The sequence below is a fragment of the Cyprinodon tularosa genome, unplaced genomic scaffold (genome assembly GCF_016077235.1).
Source record: "Cyprinodon tularosa strain WSP-4 unplaced genomic scaffold, ASM1607723v1 ctg263, whole genome shotgun sequence".
NCBI lineage: Eukaryota > Metazoa > Chordata > Actinopteri > Cyprinodontiformes > Cyprinodontidae > Cyprinodon > Cyprinodon tularosa.
Genome location: NW_024038967.1, coordinates 1,315,739 through 1,337,014, shown reverse-complemented (window position 1 = coordinate 1,337,014; position 21,276 = coordinate 1,315,739). Strand labels below are relative to the sequence as shown.

The 21,276-nt window shown below is 37.9% G+C and overlaps 1 protein-coding gene across 10 annotated transcripts in view; it reads right to left on the bottom strand.

Annotated features, from left to right (window-relative positions):
* The window catches only part of phldb1a (pleckstrin homology-like domain, family B, member 1a), a 64,024-nt gene that overhangs the window by 11,722 nt on the left and 31,026 nt on the right, over window positions 1-21,276 (bottom strand). For 4 of the 10 annotated variants that reach the window (XM_038289111.1, XM_038289110.1, XM_038289109.1 and 1 more), the window contains 12 exons: window positions 17,265-17,396; window positions 11,390-11,545; window positions 10,777-10,887; window positions 7,908-7,997; window positions 7,678-7,794; window positions 6,423-6,545; window positions 6,111-6,269; window positions 5,770-5,910; window positions 2,862-2,978; window positions 2,709-2,775; window positions 805-949; window positions 398-488 (listed from right to left, as the gene is read on the bottom strand). In XM_038289111.1, the coding sequence (XP_038145039.1) occupies window positions 398-488; window positions 805-949; window positions 2,709-2,775; window positions 2,862-2,978; window positions 5,770-5,910; window positions 6,111-6,269; window positions 6,423-6,545; window positions 7,678-7,794; window positions 7,908-7,997; window positions 10,777-10,887; window positions 11,390-11,545; window positions 17,265-17,396 (1,449 nt within the window). The remainder of the gene's footprint in view (window positions 1-397; window positions 489-804; window positions 950-2,708; window positions 2,776-2,861; window positions 2,979-5,769; window positions 5,911-6,110; window positions 6,270-6,422; window positions 6,546-7,677; window positions 7,795-7,907; window positions 7,998-10,776; window positions 10,888-11,389; window positions 11,546-17,264; window positions 17,397-21,276) is intronic. The other 6 variants (XM_038289115.1, XM_038289113.1, XM_038289112.1 and 3 more) reach the window with 6 other exon arrangements.

Genomic DNA, 21,276 nt, shown 5'->3' with positions numbered 1-21,276 from the left:
CAAACGTTTATTTCATTGGTGTCTGGGTACCACCCAGTGGGTCCTGTCCCCCACATTAGGAAACCCTGCTCTAAATGTTTCTATGTAATGAGAACATGACTGATGTTTTTTTTTATTTTTGTAAAAATTGCTTTTTTATCAGTATTTTCACTGAGACCTTGCAAATTTTCTCCTTTGCACAAATATTAACATCTTTGTCAAAAAATAATGTTTTTAAAAATTCTCAATCTAATATTAAATCTGGTTCAAAACCAGAAGTTTCCCAAAGATTATGTTCTGATTATAAAAATCTCTTTGCATATTTTTTTTGCTTCAAACGTATATGAAATGATGGGACACCAACATGAAGTCTTTTTTTCCATGTGAAAACCCTCTGGCTGTAGTGTTGGGAACTCACTCTGTTCTCAATCAGTCGTGCTTTCTCCTGCTGTGCCTCCCTCAGCATCTTCTCCATCTCCTCTATCCTCTGGGCCTCTAACCCACAGGCGCTACAAGTCACACAGGAGAAGCTTGCATTGATTACACGGATATGACAAGGCTTTGGATGAGAAGGGGGGGATAAAAGGTAAACAAACATGTCTTGAATAAGAACAGCAGGAGAGAGTAAAGGTGTGGACGCCTTATTAAAACCGGTGGAAACTTAAGTTTGAAAACTTGAATGGGTTTGGCATGGCAACAGCCAGTACGTCACGTGGGTGAGGCGTGTAACAAAGCCCCCTGTGACAGGAACAAAGCCTAGTGACCTTTTCTTCAAACAGAGGGGGCAGACTTGGATGTTCCCATGGAAACAGGGCAGTCTCTCACCTTTCTGGGGTACAGGCGGAGTTTCCAGTGGAGACACTGGTCTCCAAGCTGTCTGAGCTTTCAAGGCTCAGGGTGTCGTACGCCTGGTTGCCGCTCGGCGGCGGCTGGTGGTGCAGGATGGAGTGGTGGACAGTTGGAGATGGGTCTGTGGGGACAGATGGAGAACAGGCTTAGTTATGGCGAGCCTATAGCGCCCTCTGCTGACTGGAAACACCCAAACAAATTCTTATTCCCTCATTTGTGGGGAAATCTATCTGCACACTGTAGTTTAAGTTTGACAATATATGAAATTTAATTCATTTTATTTTGTGTACACATAAAGATTTCGATCAATGCATATATTTATTTTTTATTCATTTATGAATGTCTTTAGTTCAAACCCTGCCTTTTGCGTACACATATGGAAAATAATAATTGCTTCAAATGATAACAAGTGAATCAGGTTGATCACACTTACTTTATTAAGTTTATAAATTGAAAACTTGAATGAATAAAGTCAAGCAAACTGGCTTGAATTACTTGTTATCAATTGGAGGAATTCATTTGTTGCAGCTAAATGTTCCTTTTAGAGTGTGGAGCATGGATGTTCTCCTTGCACATGTATGTTTTTTCTCTGAGTACTCCAAACTGTTGGGCTATTTGATCATTCTTAATTGTGATTTTAAGAAAGAGTGTGTGAGTGAATGGTTGTTTGCCTTGTGATGGATTGTTGACCCATGATGGGGGCGGATGGATTGAAGGACATTATATTCATTAAATTTATTTGTGATCTTAGTTATAACAGTTTGATTCCTGGCTTCACTCAGGTACTTTCTTCCTGTTCTATCTCCTCATAATTAACCCAATTTTATGTCCTCATTGCTTCCATTTTCATGTTTCTGTGCTTTTTTCTTATCTTGTTATCATTGTTTGGTTTTATCCTATAGCATGCCCTATTTGAGGCCCTATTTGTATCTAAAACTGTTAAGGTTCTCCCCTTTTTGGAGTTTTTGGTTTTCAGTTATCAGTTATTCTGTTTTGTTGATCTTTGATTTATTTTCCATTGTATGTATGTTTAAGCATTCTCTGTTGCCCCTTGTACCAGCCTCCTTTCCCCTAGCTCCCTTCTGGTCTCTTCCATCCACACCTGCTCCATATCTGCTGATTAGCCTGGTCTTTGTTCATTCTCCCATTTATACACTTAATGTTCATTCAATGGTTGCTGGTCTGTTGGTGATTATTATTTGCTTCCTCCTCTCTGGATTTCCATGTGAGTTCTGCCTGATGTTTGCTGATTTTTTGGTTGTCAGTATTTTTGTGTTTTGGATGTTCGTCTCAGTTTTTTCATTAAATCTACAAGAACTTATATAGATCTCACTCATCTTTGCTTATGGGTCCTCAAGCAACCAACCCCCGTCCCTTGTTGACAAAAACATATTTTACAACTAACAACTGACTAAATGATTGATTTAATTTTGAGTGTGCACTGGTGATATACTGTTTATAACAAACCACCTAAATCACTTAACAGATTAAGTGAATAGAAGTCATGATCTCATTACAATCTTCTAGGTAAATGCTTTGCTTTTATGTATTGAATGTACTTTGATCCAAACTCCCACAGAGATGCTGCGTTCACGCCCTGACATCATTTCATAGCAGCATAAAGAGGCCCTCCACCAATTCAAGCAGCTGGTTGTAATGTTCTGGCTGATAAATCTAATTTCTTTTCAACCTGAGCATTCCAGCTTATATGCTAACAGTGTAACGTATGAATGCAATAGAGCTGACACAGCCCCATACTTTTGCCCTGCAGGTGGTTGTAATGTTCTGGTTAATGAATCTATAGTTCTTTGACACTTGCATTCCTATCTAACCATAAACTGTTTGTTTCATGCTTGCATTTGGAGAACGCAGTCACATACCTTTGCAGTGCAGAGATGTTTGCTTCCTGGAATCCATGTCTAACGGGTTTTTCTCTCTCAGCATCAACTGTAAGCACCATGAAAGACAGAAGAAAGTGTCATGCTGTGAACAACTGTCAAGTCTCGATGAGCGTTTAAAAGCATGAAACTGACCATTGAGGGGGCATTTCTATCATGCATAATGCCACTGGAGAGAGACAGAAGTGCAGCGCTGCAGACAGCAGTCGATGGCCCCTGTCCAACCTCTCCATCTGATTTTGACTTTAACATCTTGAAGGAAAAGAAAAACAAAGGTTTAATGATCAGTTTTTGTCCACTTCTTGGTTTTATTGTGTGTTTTTATTTTCATTTCTTTACTATGTAAATCATACTTTTGTTGGAGCACATAGAGGTCTATACTTACCCTTACAATAAATGTTAAGAAGTAGTGATAGGCTTGCCTCACATTTTAACCACTAAAGGGCATCCTATATCTCTAACCTTTTTAACAATGTTGGCAAATATTGAGTTTCCTTAGGGTCACCAGGGTAACAAAGATTGTAAAGCATTAATGACGTAGGAGTCAGATTGTCTAAGTTTTGTATGAATGTAACAAGTAACACATTCAAAGTCAAGTTTAAATCAGTTTAAAAAGTTTAATAAATTAAAAATAAGGTTTTTTTCCCACTTCTACTCGACAGTTTATTGAAGAATTTAAACTAAGCTTCCCTAAAGTCAGAGCTGCAAGATTTTAACTGGCTTTAATGTAATCTGATTATATGTGAAATTGTTTTAATTTATCAAGCTTTCACATAAATAGGGTTTAGTTTGTGAGACAAACAATTGTTGGCTACTGAGCATCAAATGGGTTATTTCAAAAAATGTTGAAGCTTCTTTTAAATATAAATGATTCATTTACCTGCAGTTAATGTCAATTGATCTTCACTTTAGTACAAGTCTAGATCACTTGATACCTAAAAAATTTTACTAATAGCTAACCTGAAAGGTACTAAGTGGAGGTACTAAGTGTGCCAATTAATAATAATTGAACTTTATTGATCTCACATTTGAAATATTCATTCTCTGCATTTAACCCATTCCCTTGGGGAGCAGTGGGCTGCCATCATGGGGCGACCAGGGAGCAGTTTGGGGTTAAGAGTTCTGCCCAGAGACCTAGGGTGGCAGTCTATGGGAGTGGGGCTCGAACTCAGAGCCTCAGGATTCCAAGGACTATTCCATAACCACTAGGCCACAACTGCCCAATAACATACTTCAAGAGCAAGACCACATTTTATCAACACCAGGACTGTGAATTGATTGTCTTTATTGATCTTACAGTGTAGAAATTTACTTATTACATCAGCTCAAATGGTGACATGAGAAGAAGAAGGTGCCAAAGGAAGAAAAAAGTGGATAGGATATATACAGTATACACAGTACGTCCACATAGCTTCTTTTTTTCCCCCACAGACTGCCACTCAGGGTCCTTGAGCAAGAACCCCAGACTGCTCCCTGGTGCTGCACAGTGAAAGCCAAAAAAAAAAAAAATTGCGGATTGGTCACCTAGTGGTTAGTGCATAGAGCTTGGAATGCTGAAGTTCTGAGTTCGAGCCCCATAGATGCCACTCAGGCTCCTTGAGCCAGACCCTTAACAACAGACTGCTCTTTGGGCAACACACAATGGCTGGCAGCCCAAACAAAAAAACTATAAAAAAAAAAAAAAGCATACCAGTATCATTCATCCTCAAGATTGTCATCACAAAATTTCTGTTGCTTCTATAGATGTTAATGAAGACCTTGTTGCCACCTTTGTATTAATCTAACTTTTAGCCTACGTGTGCTAACTAGTGTGTTGAGGGTTATAACATTTTTATTTGGGGGTTTTGTCACAATATTATGATAAAACCCAAACTTTTTGTAAACAGACTTTTAAATAGACAAAACAAGTCAAATAACCCTCACTAAAATAACATGTCTTTGATTATGGCTACCGTGCCAGGTATGAAGTTGTGACTGAACAGGAAATTTCCTTCAGTGACAGACTGCTGCACCCTAAATGCAACAAAGAGAGTCATAACAGATCCTTCCTCCCAGCAGCAGGAAGACTTTATAACCACCACTGTCCCAACAACCTCAATAAGTTGTTACATTCATGCTGATTTTGCACAGTTTATGTCTTAGTCAGTGAAATAACATGCTGCTGTTATTTTTGCACATCTCTGGTGTTGCTGCTATTTTAACATATTCATTACTGTAAAAATGTCCACAGCTGTGTACTGATTATTTATTCTCCAGATGCCCATAATCTATATTTGTTAAAACATATATATATATTTTAACTCTGTTACTTATTCTGCTATTTTTATACACTTTTTAAGTCCACATGCTGTAATGCTGTTGTAACACCACAATTTCCCCCTTGTGAGACAATAAAAGGAGTTTCTATTATATTCTAAATAAGCTGATAAAAATTGTAACCATACAACTCTGAAGGCCATTTTGCAACATGTCAGCTTGCCTTATCTCCGCGCAGAGGGAGCGGAGTGGACAGTTAGGTGGCAGACTTGTCCTATTTAGCATTTTTCTATCTGTTGCATAGTCAAAAAACATCCATGTAGTTACCGTGGAAAATTATTCTCCCTCTTTTTCAGAACTCAGAGCAAAGCTTTAAGCAGACTTGTTTCGGGTCGCCTGTTGGCTTCAGTTTCTACACAGCGTTCTCAAAAATGTACTGCCTTTAAATTTTGAGAGACGTCCTTCTAATAATCATATCCACACATCTAAAAAGATCAACTACAGTGTTTCTAAGCAGTATTTATTTGGACCATAACTTAATAATCCAATCTAACTTTATTGATATTGCACTAAAAAAAAAAAAAACAGGACCGAAGTACTGCATAAAATGAATAAAAGCAATATAAAGATAAGTAAAAATAATAAAGAAAATAAAAGAGAAAATTAACCACCAACATCCTTTGGAGAATTAAACGCCAGAGAGATTTATAATCCTAGACCTAGAGAGCTGCAATATTCCTAAGAGCAAATAGGGGGGCGGTCCCATTTAGTGAGTAAGTGAATTTACCTGCCCATGTCTGCGTGTGGAAAAAGACTTTGCAGGCAGTGGTGGAGGACATGACTGAGGCTCTCCAGCAGCCATGATGTCTTGGTACCAGCGCTCAAGATTAATGGGAGGCATTGCATTCCTGCTCAGCTCAGCATGGTTCTGTTGTGATCACAAGCATCCAGCCAAGGACAAAAAAAAGCATACCAAAGTGCAACAGCTTGAAATAAAAAAAAAAAGATATCTGGACAACATTCATTTGAAGCAGTAATAGTTACAAGAATTCAGTGAATGACTGAAATTCTGCAAAGAACAACAGTGAGCAGCAATACACGTGAAATATGCTTCTATAAGAGACAAACCTGAGCAGAAAGAAAGGAGGAAGAACCACATGCAGTTGAGTGGCACGTGAAGGAAGATTCAGAAGAGGCAAGAGGGAATGATGGAGTAGAGGTGGAAGAGGAGGGCTTACATCTCTGCATCCCAAAGATCTGGCTTAACTGACTCACTGTGATGTAGTCCTTTGCACAGATGCAGAGAAAAACAACATACATTTTTAAAAAAGAAAGGGGAGCAGAGTGTAGAGAAAACAATGTTAGAAGGTGCATCTATTCAAACATTTAGATCTTAGTTATTGAGCAGTCATCATAGCAAAGTGCAGAAAGCCAGTCTACCTCACATTGCAGAGTTGGAGACACAGTTAGGGAGAGGCAGTGGAGAGCAGCGGGGGAGGAGGAGTAAGGCTGCTTATAAGCATCTTCATACATCCGATAGACATCAGACAGCCTGAGGTACTCCTGCATGAACAGCCACAGCATAGGCACAAACAAGTTGAGGACAGCCCCTCCTGGCAAACAATTATTTCATAAAACATAACTAACAATTATGCACCTGGCTTCTATTTATTTTAAATCACAGCACCACAGAAATATATTCATAACCTTCCAACTTTTTTCTCATTTTTTTTACCTTAAAATCCAAATTTAATTGATTTTTTTTACATTTCTTTCTTTGTTTGTTTCTTTCTTTCTTTATATAATAGTTTAAATAATTACGCTTAACACAATATAATTATATCCTTATGCACCACAAACGAGCTAGAAGAGGATAACCCTGTAACACCTGCCCCTGTCTGTACAAACATTTTGTTTTATACCAACAAGATCCAAAGTGCACCAAATAATTCACATAGAGGAAAATAGAATAAATGTCAACTGATCAAAACATGGTTTAAAATCAAACCAAGATCTGCATTCCTCCTCTTCTAATTCTAATAGCATTTGTAATGTTTCTGGTAAATATTAATTTTTTGCTGTATGCATTATTATCCAAAGATCAAAATAATCCATTATTTAACAAACAAAACAAAACAAAACAAGAATTATTTGCCCCAAAGAGATAAGAACATGGAAAACAGGGCCTGGGAAGTGTCAACAGGTATAGTCAAAAATCTGTTGCAAATCTCTGCTCAAGCTTTCCTAAACTGTGTGCTCAGTTCTATAATCTGTGCCCTTAGTTCGTGGATATTTGGGGAGAATTTGGATGCATTGCCCATACCTGCTATTAATTTACAGGGATTTGTTGACATATACATACATATACATGTATATGTTTGTGCACATTTTAAAAACCTGTGCACAGAGATTGCAAAGCTGAGTTTAATAAAGATTTTTACAGATTTTCAACAACTTTGTTTTTTTTTCACACTCTGGCACTTGCACTATTCTGTAGAAAACAAGTTGAAGGTTATGAATACTTTTCCAAGGCACTGCAAACCATCACAAAAACATTTTAAGACTAAATTCCAAGATCCAAGAAAGTCAAACCCCCACCACACACTGCAGGCCAGTTAAAATGTGTAACCTGCGCTAAAGCACAACATGCCTAAGGTTACTGAGATTTCTTTCAAACTGGAATTTCCTCAGTTACCTCTTGCAGCCTGACAGGACAGAGCTCAGGGGAGGGGTTGTGAGAAGAGGAGGGACAGGGGCTATGAGGAGGAGCATCCACATAAACAAGGTCAGGTTCGCTGATGTGAAGCGATTCCTGTTCAAAAAGTTTACCTGAGTGAAAAAAATAATCCAACTGGTGCAGTAGGTAATTCTTCTCCAGCTCAGGTCTGGTTTGGTGATTTTGGTGTCTGACATGTACCTGCTCACCTCTTTCATGCTGCTGCCGGACTTTGGGAAGTTTCTGCCTCCTGTCAGGGTGTGATACCTCTTCTCCAGGCTGCATAATGCGTCTTGCTCCTTGGAGGATAATCCAATAGGAAAAAACAGGTGTTAATACTTTGCCCCATGCACTCTGTCTACATGAATACACTTTAAAAAGTTAAATAGGGATGCTGTTTGCTTTATGTAACAGTTTTACAGTCAAAGTGCAACCAAAAGTTATACTTTAATGCTGAAAATATGCATTACATTTAAAAAACAACAAATGTTGAAATACCTAAATATAAGGAATTGATTTCAACATAATCCTGTTGAATAGGTGTGCATGCAAATTAATATTATCCTCAGTTGCTTCCCATATAAGAAATTAAATGAAATTGGGACATTGCTTGGTATATCTAAATCTTTAATGGTCATATTAATACTTAAAATCAAGTTTTTATGCTGAATATAGACAGGTCTTGTATTTAAATAAGAGATTGTAATTCAACAAAAGACTTGATTTTAAATTTAAAATTTATTACAACAGGATGCTTAGTGGCATTAATCGATTTAAAACATTAAAACTAAGTTTTTACTTTACCCAGGAAGGCACTTTAGACATCATTTTGGTGGTTGATAAATACAATCAATGAAAATTATTTGAAATTCACCTTTACATATTAGGCAGCAAAATAACTGATTTATAATGGGTAAAACTGCATAAAAAAATTTGAAAAAAAAAGTATGAATGAATGAATGGGAATTTATTTCAGACTATTTTTGACAAACAACAATAAAGAAAAGTAATGAATCAACCAAACACACAAAAGAGACTACTTAACATCATCCAAACCAAACATCAATTTCCAAACTAACTAAATTCACTTAAACATAAATAGAATCAAAGCCCTCCACCAAATGAACCTGTCGGTATATACAGCCAGAGAAGTTACATTGATTAATGTAATGTAAAAGTAGCCAAAGATTGTGGCCATCCTAATGAGCAAATGTGCCAGGAAGAAACTGATTTGCAGATCATTCATAACAAGAGAACCTTACAGCAAGTAAACTGTAGGTTTTTATAAATTAGTTCTTCAAATCTAATTAGGCTTTCTTATCTCCATGTTCAACAGTCAGCAATTCTAATACAGACTAGTTTTGCAGCCCTGTTGGGTAACTAACTATTGAAAAATCAGGAAAGTAAAATGGATGGGGACCTGCTAGATACTGTGCTGCCTTCCAACATAAAGATCATGGTCGATCTCTGTATGTAGCCTCTCTGCATTGAAAGTCTTCAAGTTTGAGTTGCTGCTACTTAATTTCTCTTGGTTTTTCATAGCTACTGAAATTAGCTTTTCAAATAAAATTTGAATAATTTTGCTCAACGAAACTAAGTGCAAGTTGTTTCCTTCACTTTTGGGGCACTTCTTTTTTTAAATGTTGTATCAATCGATTCTACTAATCTAGATTGTTTAACTGCAACAATTGGTCAAATTCGATCAATGAAATCCTAATAAATTCTATTAATTCAACACAAAAATATAAATTAAATTGAACTAAACTGGCATAATTAACCCGAATTAGCATCTGTTAAATTTAGCTTTATAGAATTACGTTATACAAACTTAAGTCTACTATGTTGTATTAAGTGAACTTAATCTGTTTCTCTTTAATTATTATGTTTAAAGTAGAAATATAATACTCTGCATTCAATCAACTAAGTTGAGTGGAACCAGTTAACATAACTTGGTTAAGTAATATAACATGTGAGTTTTTAGAGTCTATTTTCTATAGAAATGTATTCATAATAATTGATAGGAATGGTCATTCTGGCCTATTAATTATTTGATCTACATTTCCACCCAAAGCACTTATTTAGGAAATTTTATTATGCATTTATTTGTGCTAAATCTTGTTAAAGGGGTCATAGAATGATTATATAGGGTATTTGGTGCTGGTCCTTAAGGTCTAAATAGGGTGTGTAACATTGGTTGGGCTGAAAATTACATATTTGCTGTTCTATGAGCCCTAATGCATGCCTGGTTATAAGCCCTAGAATGAAACGACCGGTTTTCTTCCTTTTAAGGTATGCTCATGAATATTTAAATAAACTGTGCGCTGATTAGTTGGTTTACAACGAGAAAAGCTGCTGACCTAAGACACATCATAGCAACAAGAACTCACTCAATGAAACATCAAAATTGTTGATATGATAGGGTGGCAAGACGTCCTCCTTTTCCCGGACATGTTCTACTTTTCATACCTAAAAAAACATCTGGGGGAATTTCAAAATTGTCAGGGATTTTGCTCAACTACAGTGCAGCACGTAGTCGAAATACACCGGGCATTCGAATCGAGCCGTCAGGTCCGGGGCTGGTCCGGGAACCCCCAGCGGAAGGGGGCAGGGATCCAGCAGGGGAAGGAGCGACCAAACTTGACCGTAGTCTGACGGTAGTCTGGATACTGGCGGCCCCTTGCTTCCCCCCGCCTGCCTTACCGACCCCCAGCCCCCCTCCTCCGGCTGAGGTCAGGTCCAGTAAGTGGCCCAGCAGTTGACATTTCATAAAATTTCATACAATTTCAGGCCAGAACCAAATAAGGCAACATCTCTGAGTTACATCTACTCGGGGCTTCGTTTTGATTCACCCCCTTTATGGTGGAAGTTTAGAATTGTGAGATTTGCAGAGAAAGGAGGTGTTGATGGGGTTTGAACTTCTCTGTACGTCCATTTCACCCACTGAACTATTGTTATTCATCTATGATAATGTAAACTCGGTTTTGCATTTTATGACCCATTTAAGACTTATTTGCAAAGCAACGTCAGAGATTCAGTAACTTTCTGTGGGAGCTAATGTTAGCTTCCCTTAAACCCCACCTTTTGCAGAAGCTGAAGGGTTGCCATCTTGTCTTTTGTAAGTTTTTCACAATCTTGGGAAGCCTGTATCCCCAACTGCTTCACCTGAGCTTCCAGAGCAGCCATCCTTTCCTGTCAAGTCAGAAGTTTCATGAATTAGAAGATTCTCCCTGTCAAAAGTTTACATAAACTTATATTAAACCATTGTTTTACGCAAGAAGGCTTATAATACAACTTTTTTTTTTTTTTTATTATAGGTGCACAAGACACAAGACCACAATCTAATAGTTTATGATTAAATGACCCTGAACAAGTTATCACATACATTGCCCAACCATTATCAAGGCATAATCTTGACTAGAGGTTTGGTCACCCTTAAACAGAAGAGCTTAAGGTGTTGAGTTACCAGACATGGACCCAACATTTGAAGTTATATGCATTCTTGCAGCTTAGCCTTGCCTGCTTTTCTATGTGCCCTCATGTTTGGCTATCCAAGTTGAGTTGCATGTTACATCATCAATCCACACAGAAAAAATATCCAATTCCAAGCCCTAAATACTGGCATTCACTCTGATAATGACTTTATGTAAACTACTGTCTAAATGTTTTATTTTACTGCTGCGTGTGTCCCCACCTTCCTGCTGGCAACACTGCAATGATACTCTGCTCGCTTTTGGAGAAGCTGAGAAGAACAGGCTTCCTTCTTCTCCTCTAGCCGACTCTCCTCCTCCAGCTGACAGAACTCCAGCTCTTCAAACTGCTTGGTCCCACAATCCAGAGCCTCAGCTGTCTGTTCACATGTGGGTAATAATCCAAATTAGGCACTTTATTTAAAGCCAAGCAGAATTCTTAAATTCATTTTTCATAAATTATATATAATTAAAATAAAATAAGCTACAGCCTATTCTGTGTTCCCCTTTTAAAAAGATGGAATCAGGTCTCTTAGAGGATGTTGCACATGCTCAGGTTGAGCAAAAAAATGAACAAATCTGACAAATATATAAACAAAGAATCTTTCTTTAAAAAAAAATACAAATGAAATAATTTTCCATATGTTATGAGGTACAGGTTCAACTTAAAACCTATTCTTATAAATTTAATTTTATTGGGTTAATACCAGGTCAAATTTATATTTTTAAATAATGGCAGTGCTAACAGAGAGTGTTTGCACTTAAATGATCTGTTCTGATTGAAAGATAACATATTTTTAACAATGAAAATGATCTGTTCAGTGTTCATGTTCAAAAGTTTGAGCAGAAAGGGATGGTGGAAATGCAAAAACAAACGATTGAACATAGCAAAGAAAAAAAGGGGGAAAAACAACAAAAACATTCCGATAAACTGGAACTGAGTATCGAGCATAAATTTACCAAAGGGGCTTTGCTTGTTGATTAAGCTATTTCTATTAGAAAGGGTTCAGTAGCCATCACTGTAGTCGTGTTTTTGTAGACTTAGGTTGCTGGAGGACATAATGACCACTTTCCTTAACTTTATTTTCTCTCTTACTTGATTATATATTTAGCCCTGTTTCCATCAAATCTTCATGCAAATTTATTTAAATATCAGGAAAATTAATGATAATAGACACATTTCCGTCAATGGGAGCCAAATAGTCATGCAATGTAGACCAAAAGGTTATGCTTTTAGATTACGCTTGGTAATAAAAAGGAAGTAGGGGTAGCAAGCTAGCAGGGATAATAGATCAATAATAAAATTACCTTTTAGCGAATGTATTACAATCCCACATGTGACATACTGATTTGATAATGTCAGCTAGTATTAAAGATGTCACATGCCATCCAGATATGTTGATTCAAATGCTGGCATTCAGGACCGTGCCAATGGAAACAGCTGATAAGTCAAGTGAGGTAAATGTTCACTGTATCAAAAAGTATTTGACAAATGTGTTTCCATCTGCTGTTTAGCACATTTGCTCATTCCAAAAACTTGATTACTAAATTTTGTAAATTGATTGAAAATGTTCTCTATCCACCGACCTCTTCTAATGCAATACCTCAAAATGCATATAAACAGACATTGATGGAAACACATCTATGGATCCAGTTTTAACCGTGTCTCACTCAATTTTCAATAAAAGTCTGTTTATCTATATACCGTAGAACCAATTTACATCACATGCCATCTTAAGCCATTTTGCAGAGACAATTCAATCAAAACACCCAGACAGATTGGTTCAAAGTTTTCTATAAGGAAGATGAGGCGATTGCATTGAGTCACTGACTTTGCAGGATTTGCTACTCCTCGATGAGGATGTGAGAACATTCACATGCATTGTATAGTTAGGCTCAGTATGACTGGGGGTTTAAGGAGACAGAAACAGTCACACAAACTAGCTATATAGGTCCCTCTGTCTATAAAGAAACAATTCTACAGATGACCTCTGAACCGGTTCTAAGATGTCTAAGTATTATATATCTTGTCACAGTAAAAGCTGAGCTTATAGCTGTCTAGCAGAGAAACAGGATGAAATACTGGAAAACAAGTCAAACTCTATCATCTATAGAAGATGTTGCTGACAGTAACAGCCCAACTCATGCCCCTCCTGTGTCACAGCCAATAGAAATAGAATGTAGCAGAGTAAAGAGAATTGTATGGAAGTAAATCTGTGTCGCTGGGATTTGAATTAAAAATGCCACTGAAATTTAAATGTTCTATGTTTGTACTTACTGTTTCAGTGTTAAAATATATTCATAACACATTTTTGACCTAAAAAAAAATCTCTTCAAGCTAAAAATTCACATCACTATTTCAAAGTGTTTACATTTACAATACAGTTAAATTTTTCAGTGTTAAAAAATCAGCATATAAAAAAATTCAACCTTTCAAAATTCAAACTCCATATTTTCAGCCTCCTAAGATTCAACTGGCTCTATTTCACCGTCTTAAATTCGGTGTCTAAATTCAGTGTAAAAAGGGAAGGGGTCACAGACATTAGCAATGGATTGTGGCGTCCAACACCCAGTCAATCCCATTACGTTTTCTTAGTCACTCGACGTGATGCTTGTGGCGCTCATACGGAAGGAAAACCAGCATCACGGAGCCGGTCATGCAAGCTAAAGCTAACTCAACGGTGAGTTTATTACTTTCATTTTTCTGTACAAACATACAACATTTAAATTTCAGTGGCAATTTTAAATCAAATCCCAACGACACAGATTTACTTCCATAGAATTGGTCTCAATGTCCTCCAACAAACCAAAGCTTATAGCAGTATTACTATAGAGATAGATCAGGGTAATCTGGGCAACTTAAACTATAAAGGGAAGTTTTCAGTCTAACCTTAAAAGTAGAAACAGTATCTGCCTCACTGACCAAAACTGGTAGTTAGTAGCCTGATAACTATAAGACCTGCCTCCCATTCTGCTTTTAGAAATTTAAGGAACTTCTAGTTAACCTGCAGACTAATTGCTCTGTTGTTGTGCAATCACATCAAAGGGATTTCTAGCATTCGAAGCCATCACTTTAGATGTTTTCCCTATATATATGCAAAGCAATGTGATAGGCACAATCCTGGTAATTACAGTGTAGCTACAAATAAGTGACACCTGCGATGGATGCACAGTGACGTTTGATGGAGTTGGAAAAGTCTGAACTGTTGTGTCTTGTCACATCACGACAACAATCACAAACTGGATGTGACTGTGATGTAGGATGAAGGAATGCATCAGATGCTAAGCTTTTTTCAATCAAAATAGAAGATAGAAAAACCAATGTTAACATAGGATGAAGTTAGATGTTAGTGGGTAAATTTTAAAATACGGTATCCACTTTAACTTAGCCCTTAAAAGGACTGCTAAATCATTCATTGTTTGTTCCTCTCTTTTAGACAACCAGCTGCCGCTGCTCAGTGTCTTGATCCAATCTACTGGAAATGTGGCGACGTTGTCGCCGGAATCACGACGTGAAGACATCATTACAAACAAAACGAACAACCAGATTTATGATGTAAGATGGAGCTTGATCATTTTAAGTCTGTTATAGATTTAACTCTACTAAAGTGCCTCTACTCCCGGTAATTCTTTACTTTTTCTTTAACAAAGACAGAACTTGTGAATATTTGCTTCTGTGTGTATTTTTTCATGTGGATCACTTCCAGTCTTTGTAGCTGGGCACTCACACTAAGCTTGGTTCTACTGAATTTTTTTCATTTCCACTATTGCCACATGCATGTTCAGTTTGATAAATATTTAGCAAAGTCTGAAGCTTCTCAATATTGAGTCTGCCATAAAAGTAATATATTAACCAACTAGTATAATAATATTAACCTACGCTAAGTAATTTATACAAAGTATTTAAATGTGATCTCACTTGAGAATTATAGAAATGAAAGTCAATAACTGCTAAAATTAAATATTTCGGATTTAAATCATAATTGCCAGACAGTTCAGCTGTTAAAAAAGTATTATGATTATTAAACACAAAATCTCAATTAATATCCTCTTAAGAACTGATTCCACAGGTTTCCAGGCATGAAACCAATAAATCTGATAATGACCTCATTGATTAAAGTTTTTGTCAGTAAAAGCATGCATTCATTTTAAAGCAAAGCTGTTAATACCTTAGTGCTTGTTACTAAATACTACAGATGTCAATGAAACCATAGAACTAAAGGTTATGCTGCAAACACATCAATGGCTGTTTAAAAGACAAACTGACCATCTTTGATATATATATAGCCCAAAAATTCATGTAATAGGGATCACAAAATCTACAATTGCCGAATAAGACAAATCTGTGTGTGGTTTGTTCTTTGTGTTTTCTGTTTCAAAAAAAAAAAAAAAGTAAAACGCTGATTATTTTATTTTTTTTAATCTTTTTTAATTAAAGTAGAAAAACAAAGATTCCAAAAAATAAAGGCTGCCTTTTTCTTATTAAAATGGTCATATTAAAGATGTGCTTCATATTTTGATAGTGTACCACTCCAGAACTTCTACTAGAACCAAAAAATCATGGTCTAAAACATCTGGTGTTTTAGAGTTTCTATAAGAACTGTCACTACTCGATCAGTCCCGGAAACATAATCCATACCATCAGCTCATTTGCGCATGCGCAACCAGATATACATCCGGATTTCCATAAATAATGTATTTATGGTACTAACAAATGACTTATTTCTATCCTTAACTCACTAAGGAATGCTAATACACATCTTAAAACAAATGTTTTATGACTTTTCTGAGGCAATTTTGATGCTTTTTCAATTTTCTCTGTTAAAGTGCTTGTCTGACGTCATCATCGGACATGCTCAGAGCAGTCTGGCATAATATGATTAAACCATGTTTATCTGCATTTTAGTTGTTTCTTTCTTTAGAGTACGAACTATTTACCATAAAGGAAGGAAAAATTAAAACATACAAAGACTAGATTAAAGTTTAAATCCAAAGACAAATAAGTTAGCTCCCAGAAGTAGTGTAGGATCCCATTTCAGATGCAGATTTTGGCACAGAGGACTGATAAAACAGAGAGGATATTAAGGCCTTTATTTTCTCAGGAAATATATTTTTAATCTTTAACACATTATATTTTGTTATGCTTACTATTTTTGGGGAGGGAAAAACATAATTTAGGTCTTTTTCACGAAATAAAATCAACGACGACCCGGATGTATGTCTAGATGCGCAAATGAGCTGATGGTACGAATCTTGCTTCTGGGACGGATAAGGTGGTAACAAACACTAACAGGGCAAATAATTCATTGTTGACCACTTTGTCATGTTTATCTGATTATCAGTGGACGGTAACATAGCAGCTACTTAGCATTTTCTGTCTTCACTTTGGTGTCTATACATAATAGTGGGTTTCTTCTACTGCTCTAAACCATCATAATAGAGCAGTGTGCTGCTCCATGATGACATGATCCATGATGAAGCTTTACTGATTTTACAGTGGAGTTTTCCCTCTGAAAAGGTTCTGTAATCTGTGCAGAAAAGGATTTGAGTGCAGAAATTGCCAGTGTCTTAGGAAATTTCAACAGTCTTCCAGCTGAAGCTACAAAAAACGTCCAAAACTGATTAGTATAGCCAACTTTAGTGGCTAAAATAGGCAAACACACATTTTTTTAAAAAAAATTCCTATTCAGTTATTTACCTTTCCACTTTAGTTATCATAAACAAAAATAATTTTTGTTCATTTAACCTATTGTTTCTTTTTAATGTAAAGACACAAAACTCTTCTTAAGTTGAAAGAACTTTTATTACTTTTAATTATTTCAATATTATTATTATTATTTGCAACAATATTATTATTATTACTATTTTGCAATAAGGTTTTAAAAACAAAAAAGATAAACAATTCTTTTCTTTTTGCAATCTCGTTTTGAAACAGAAAAAAAACAAAGAACAAACTGTACACGGCTTAGGATGTTTCTGAGCGCTTTAAGGTAAATACAGTGTTACAGTGATTACTTCTGTGCAGGTGGTTTGGTGCTGTAATATTCAGGATAATATAACTCACTGTTCCCAGCCAGTGGGCTGCATGAGAACACTGACCCTGCTGAGCTGCTCCTGTAACTGTTCCCTTAGAGACAAGATTGGGCACATTTCAAACTGCCTCTTCAGCTCATTGTACTCATTCCTCTGCTTTTCCAGGACCTTCCGCTCAGCCGACACATAAGCTCTGCCCTAAAAACACACAAAGACACACCCATACACACAAACACACCCACACATGCCCACGTACCAGGGAGAAAAAAAAAATCATGGGCAACTAAAAATCCATGCAGTGATGCTCTAAAGGTATAGGTTAGTAAACAGCAGTGTACTCTTTTAAGGAGATTAGGGTTAGGTTGGTAGTCAGAGCTTGCAGTGCTGTAAAGATGTTAAATTAGGAGAAAGGCTTCATTTTTGCAGCGGCTGTCTGTGACCTCTGCTGTTAACATTAGAGAAGAAAACAGGCGGTGCTTTTTGGTTTATTAGGCCATCAGCTAACATTTATAGAACCTTGCAAAAGTGAGTTCACCCCTTAAACTTTTTATACTTTTCTAATTTTGAAACAACTAACCTCAATGTTTTATGTGGATATAATGTGATACACAGGCACAAAAACAGTATTATTGATGATATATTGGTGAGGAGCACTGAGATTAATATACAGGTCTAAAGCCGGGCATACACTGCGATTTTAAGGGGCAATATTCCAGTCGTGCGAGAATCTTTCAATCGGCCCAACTTTCAGCCTGATCGTGAGTTGTGTAGTGTACAGGGGGTTACGAGGGGTGATCAGCCTCTCACGACTACCTTACGATCAGGAATCGCGAGGTCGGGAGAAAATCAAACATGTTTGATTTTCTCCCGACCGTCATGGGCAAATCTCTCAGGGCGCATGCGCAAACAAGGATTTTTCTTTTTATTCTTCCTCTCAAATGTAAACACAGCAGAGTGGCAGGGATGCAATGAGTGAAATGCAGTTCTGTCTGTAAAATTGACAGACCGTCGTAGCCAATGTTTGCTTCGCCATGTCTTTTTTTCCAAATATGTCGTCGCCTTTTCTTTTCAGGGCTTTCTACGGTGCACAAATTGCCAGGGCACAGCGTTTCACTATAGCGAGCTTAATATTACCATTCTATTTGTTTGGCTTCCAGATAGACGAGTCAGAGCAGCTCCATCTCACTGCGGATCTGAGTCCGACATGGTTTTTAGCCGTACAGTGTGAGCAGGTAGATCGCATCAGAGCGTCAGGCCAAACATGGCGATGTTAATAGTCGTTAGAGGGTTCTGATGGTTTGTTGACTCCCTTGTCAGAGTAGTTTCGTTCACATGCCTCATTAAAGTGTGAGTCAGTTGAGGGCAGATGAGAGGTTAATCTTCTGGATAATGTTCCTAAAATTGCTTAGTAGATGGTCTTTCTTGGCCAGAATATGGATGTCGTCAAATGAGTGTCCTTTTGCCTTCAAGTGTAGGTGAACCACTGAGTCTTGTCCTGAAGAGTTGGCCCCTTATGTGTTAACCCATGTGCCTGTGAAGCAGTTGCTTGGTCTCTCCCGAGTAAAGGTCTGTATACTCTTCACTACACTGAACAGAATAAACCCCGTTGTCAACCTTGTTTCTTGTTGGTTTTTAACAAAAGCCTGTCTGGGATAACCACAGTTCTTTAGGGATGTCCTAATGTGTCCCTGTTCTCTCATATTTCCTCTGTTGGTACTGGAGGTACTGGTTGGTGTGTGTGGGTTTCCTGTAAACTTCAAGCATAAGTTGTCTGTTTTCCATGATGTGAACCACTCAGTCCAGGAAGGCAAAGCTGTCATCTTCCACATCTCCCTGGGTGAACTTGATGCATCAGTCCACTGCGCTGATGTGGTAGGTGAACAAGTTGATGTTCTTGGTCTTTATTTTGACCTATGGGTCATCCAGGTATCTGAACCATTGACTGGGTTTTGTTCCCATGTATGAGTGAAGAGTTCTGCTTTCAACTTTTTCCATGTATAAGTTTGCCACTATGGGAGACACATGAAATTGACTGAATTGAAAGTATGTGGCGGTGTGGCACAAGTCCAAATGAGAACAGATTTGGTCAGTGGTCAGGTTGGTCCTATCTGGCATATTATGGTCTTGAAGTTCTTGCATCCTTACTGTGGAGTCTGCTTCTGCGGTGGGGATGCAAGTAAAAAGAGATGTGACATCATAGTAGACCAAGGTCTCAGCCGTGTCTTTTGTCGGGTCCTTTAACCTGTTAGAGAAGTCCTCTGAGTTAGCAATGTGATGTGGTCTATTGCCAACCAAAGGAGCGATGATGGAAGAGAGATATTTGTCAATGTTGTAAGTGGCAGAGTTAATGCTGCTGATGATGGGCCAGATTGGAGCTCCTTCCTGCTGTATTTCTGGGAGGCCGTAGATCTGGGGAACGGCCTCTCCTAGTTACAGCCGGTAGTATTTTGCATGTCGATCGCTTTGTCCTTTTCTAACTGCTGAAGGCAGCTGATTACCTTCTTCTTGTAGGATATTTCTTCAGTGATTCGTAGGAGTGATATGTTGTTTATGATACATCCATTTCTACCCAGAATATCACTTAGAAATATGTTTTTTAAATTATTTATATGGCTGTAATAATGGTCTTATACCAACAATGGAAAATAAGAGAAGCCACAACCAGAAAACTAAAACACTAAAACTAGTTGCTTTACAGCATGTTTGACAAGCTTCTGTTTGTCAAGAAATACAAAGAACAGCATCCAGTGTCAAATCAGTACGCAGTTCTTGGTAGATGTGACAAGCTAACAGCTAGCATGCTAAATAGAGCATATTCTTATGAGATGGTCAAAACACAGACTTTTATAGAGGACTTATTCCTGGTAATTTACTCATATTAGAAACAAAAGTTCTCCAAATTATCACAGAGAGCACAGATCTATCCCTCAAGTGTCATGGTTGCTAGGCGACACTGAGGTGAGGGCTGAATGGTTACTGAAGGCTAGACGGTCCCTGACTTTCGTTTTTTTTTTTGAGGTCCTGACCCACGAAGGACAGTTCCTTTCAAGGACACAGCCCCTGAATTGGGACAAACCCATAGCTGGGGAGTATACTTTAAAAACACATCATAAATCACTCTACATTCCCGATTTCCAGGTAAATCCAGCACAGCATTAATCACAAAAGGTAGACTGTAGATGTTTATCATTTAAACTGATAGCCCCTAGAGGGCAGCATTGTACCATCCAAGACCAAATATTTTAAAGTTAGATATAGATAGATAAAAATGTCAAGATTTTTTATGAAAATAACACATACCTACCCTACTTCCATTGCAACCTGGGCTGGATCCACTGTTACTTGGGCTACCTCCATTGCAACCTGCGCTACAGCTACTGCTACCAGGGCTAGATCCATTGCTACCTGGGCTAGATCCATTGTTACCTGGGCTAGATCCACTGCTACCTGGGCTAGATCCACTGCTACCAGGGCTAGATCCACTGCTACCAGGGCTAGATCCACTGCTACCTGGGCTAGATCCACTGCTACCAGGGCTAGATCCATTGCTACCTAGGCTAGAGCCATTGTTATCTGGGCTACCTCCAATGCTACCAGGGCTACCTCCATTGCTAACAGGGCTACCACCATTGCTACCTGGGCTAGATCCATTGCTATCTGGGCTAGATCCATTGCTACTTGGGCTAGATCAATTGCCACCTAGGGTAGATTCATTACTACCTGGGCTAGATCCATTGTTACCTGGGCTACATCCAATGCTACCAGGGCTACCTCCATTGCTACCATGGCTACCTCTATTGCTACCTGGGCTAGATCCATTGCCACCTAGGCTAGATCCATTGCTACCTAGGCTAGATCCATTGCTACCTGGGCTAGATCCATTGCCACCTAGGGTAGATCCATTGCTACCTGGGCTAGATCCATTGCTACCTGGGCTAGATCCATTGCCACCTAGGCTAGATCCATTGCTACCTAGGCTAGATCCATTGTTATCTGGGCTACCTCCAATGCTACCAGGGCTACCTCCATTGCTACCAGGGCTACCACCATTGCTACCTGGGCTAGATCCATTGCTATC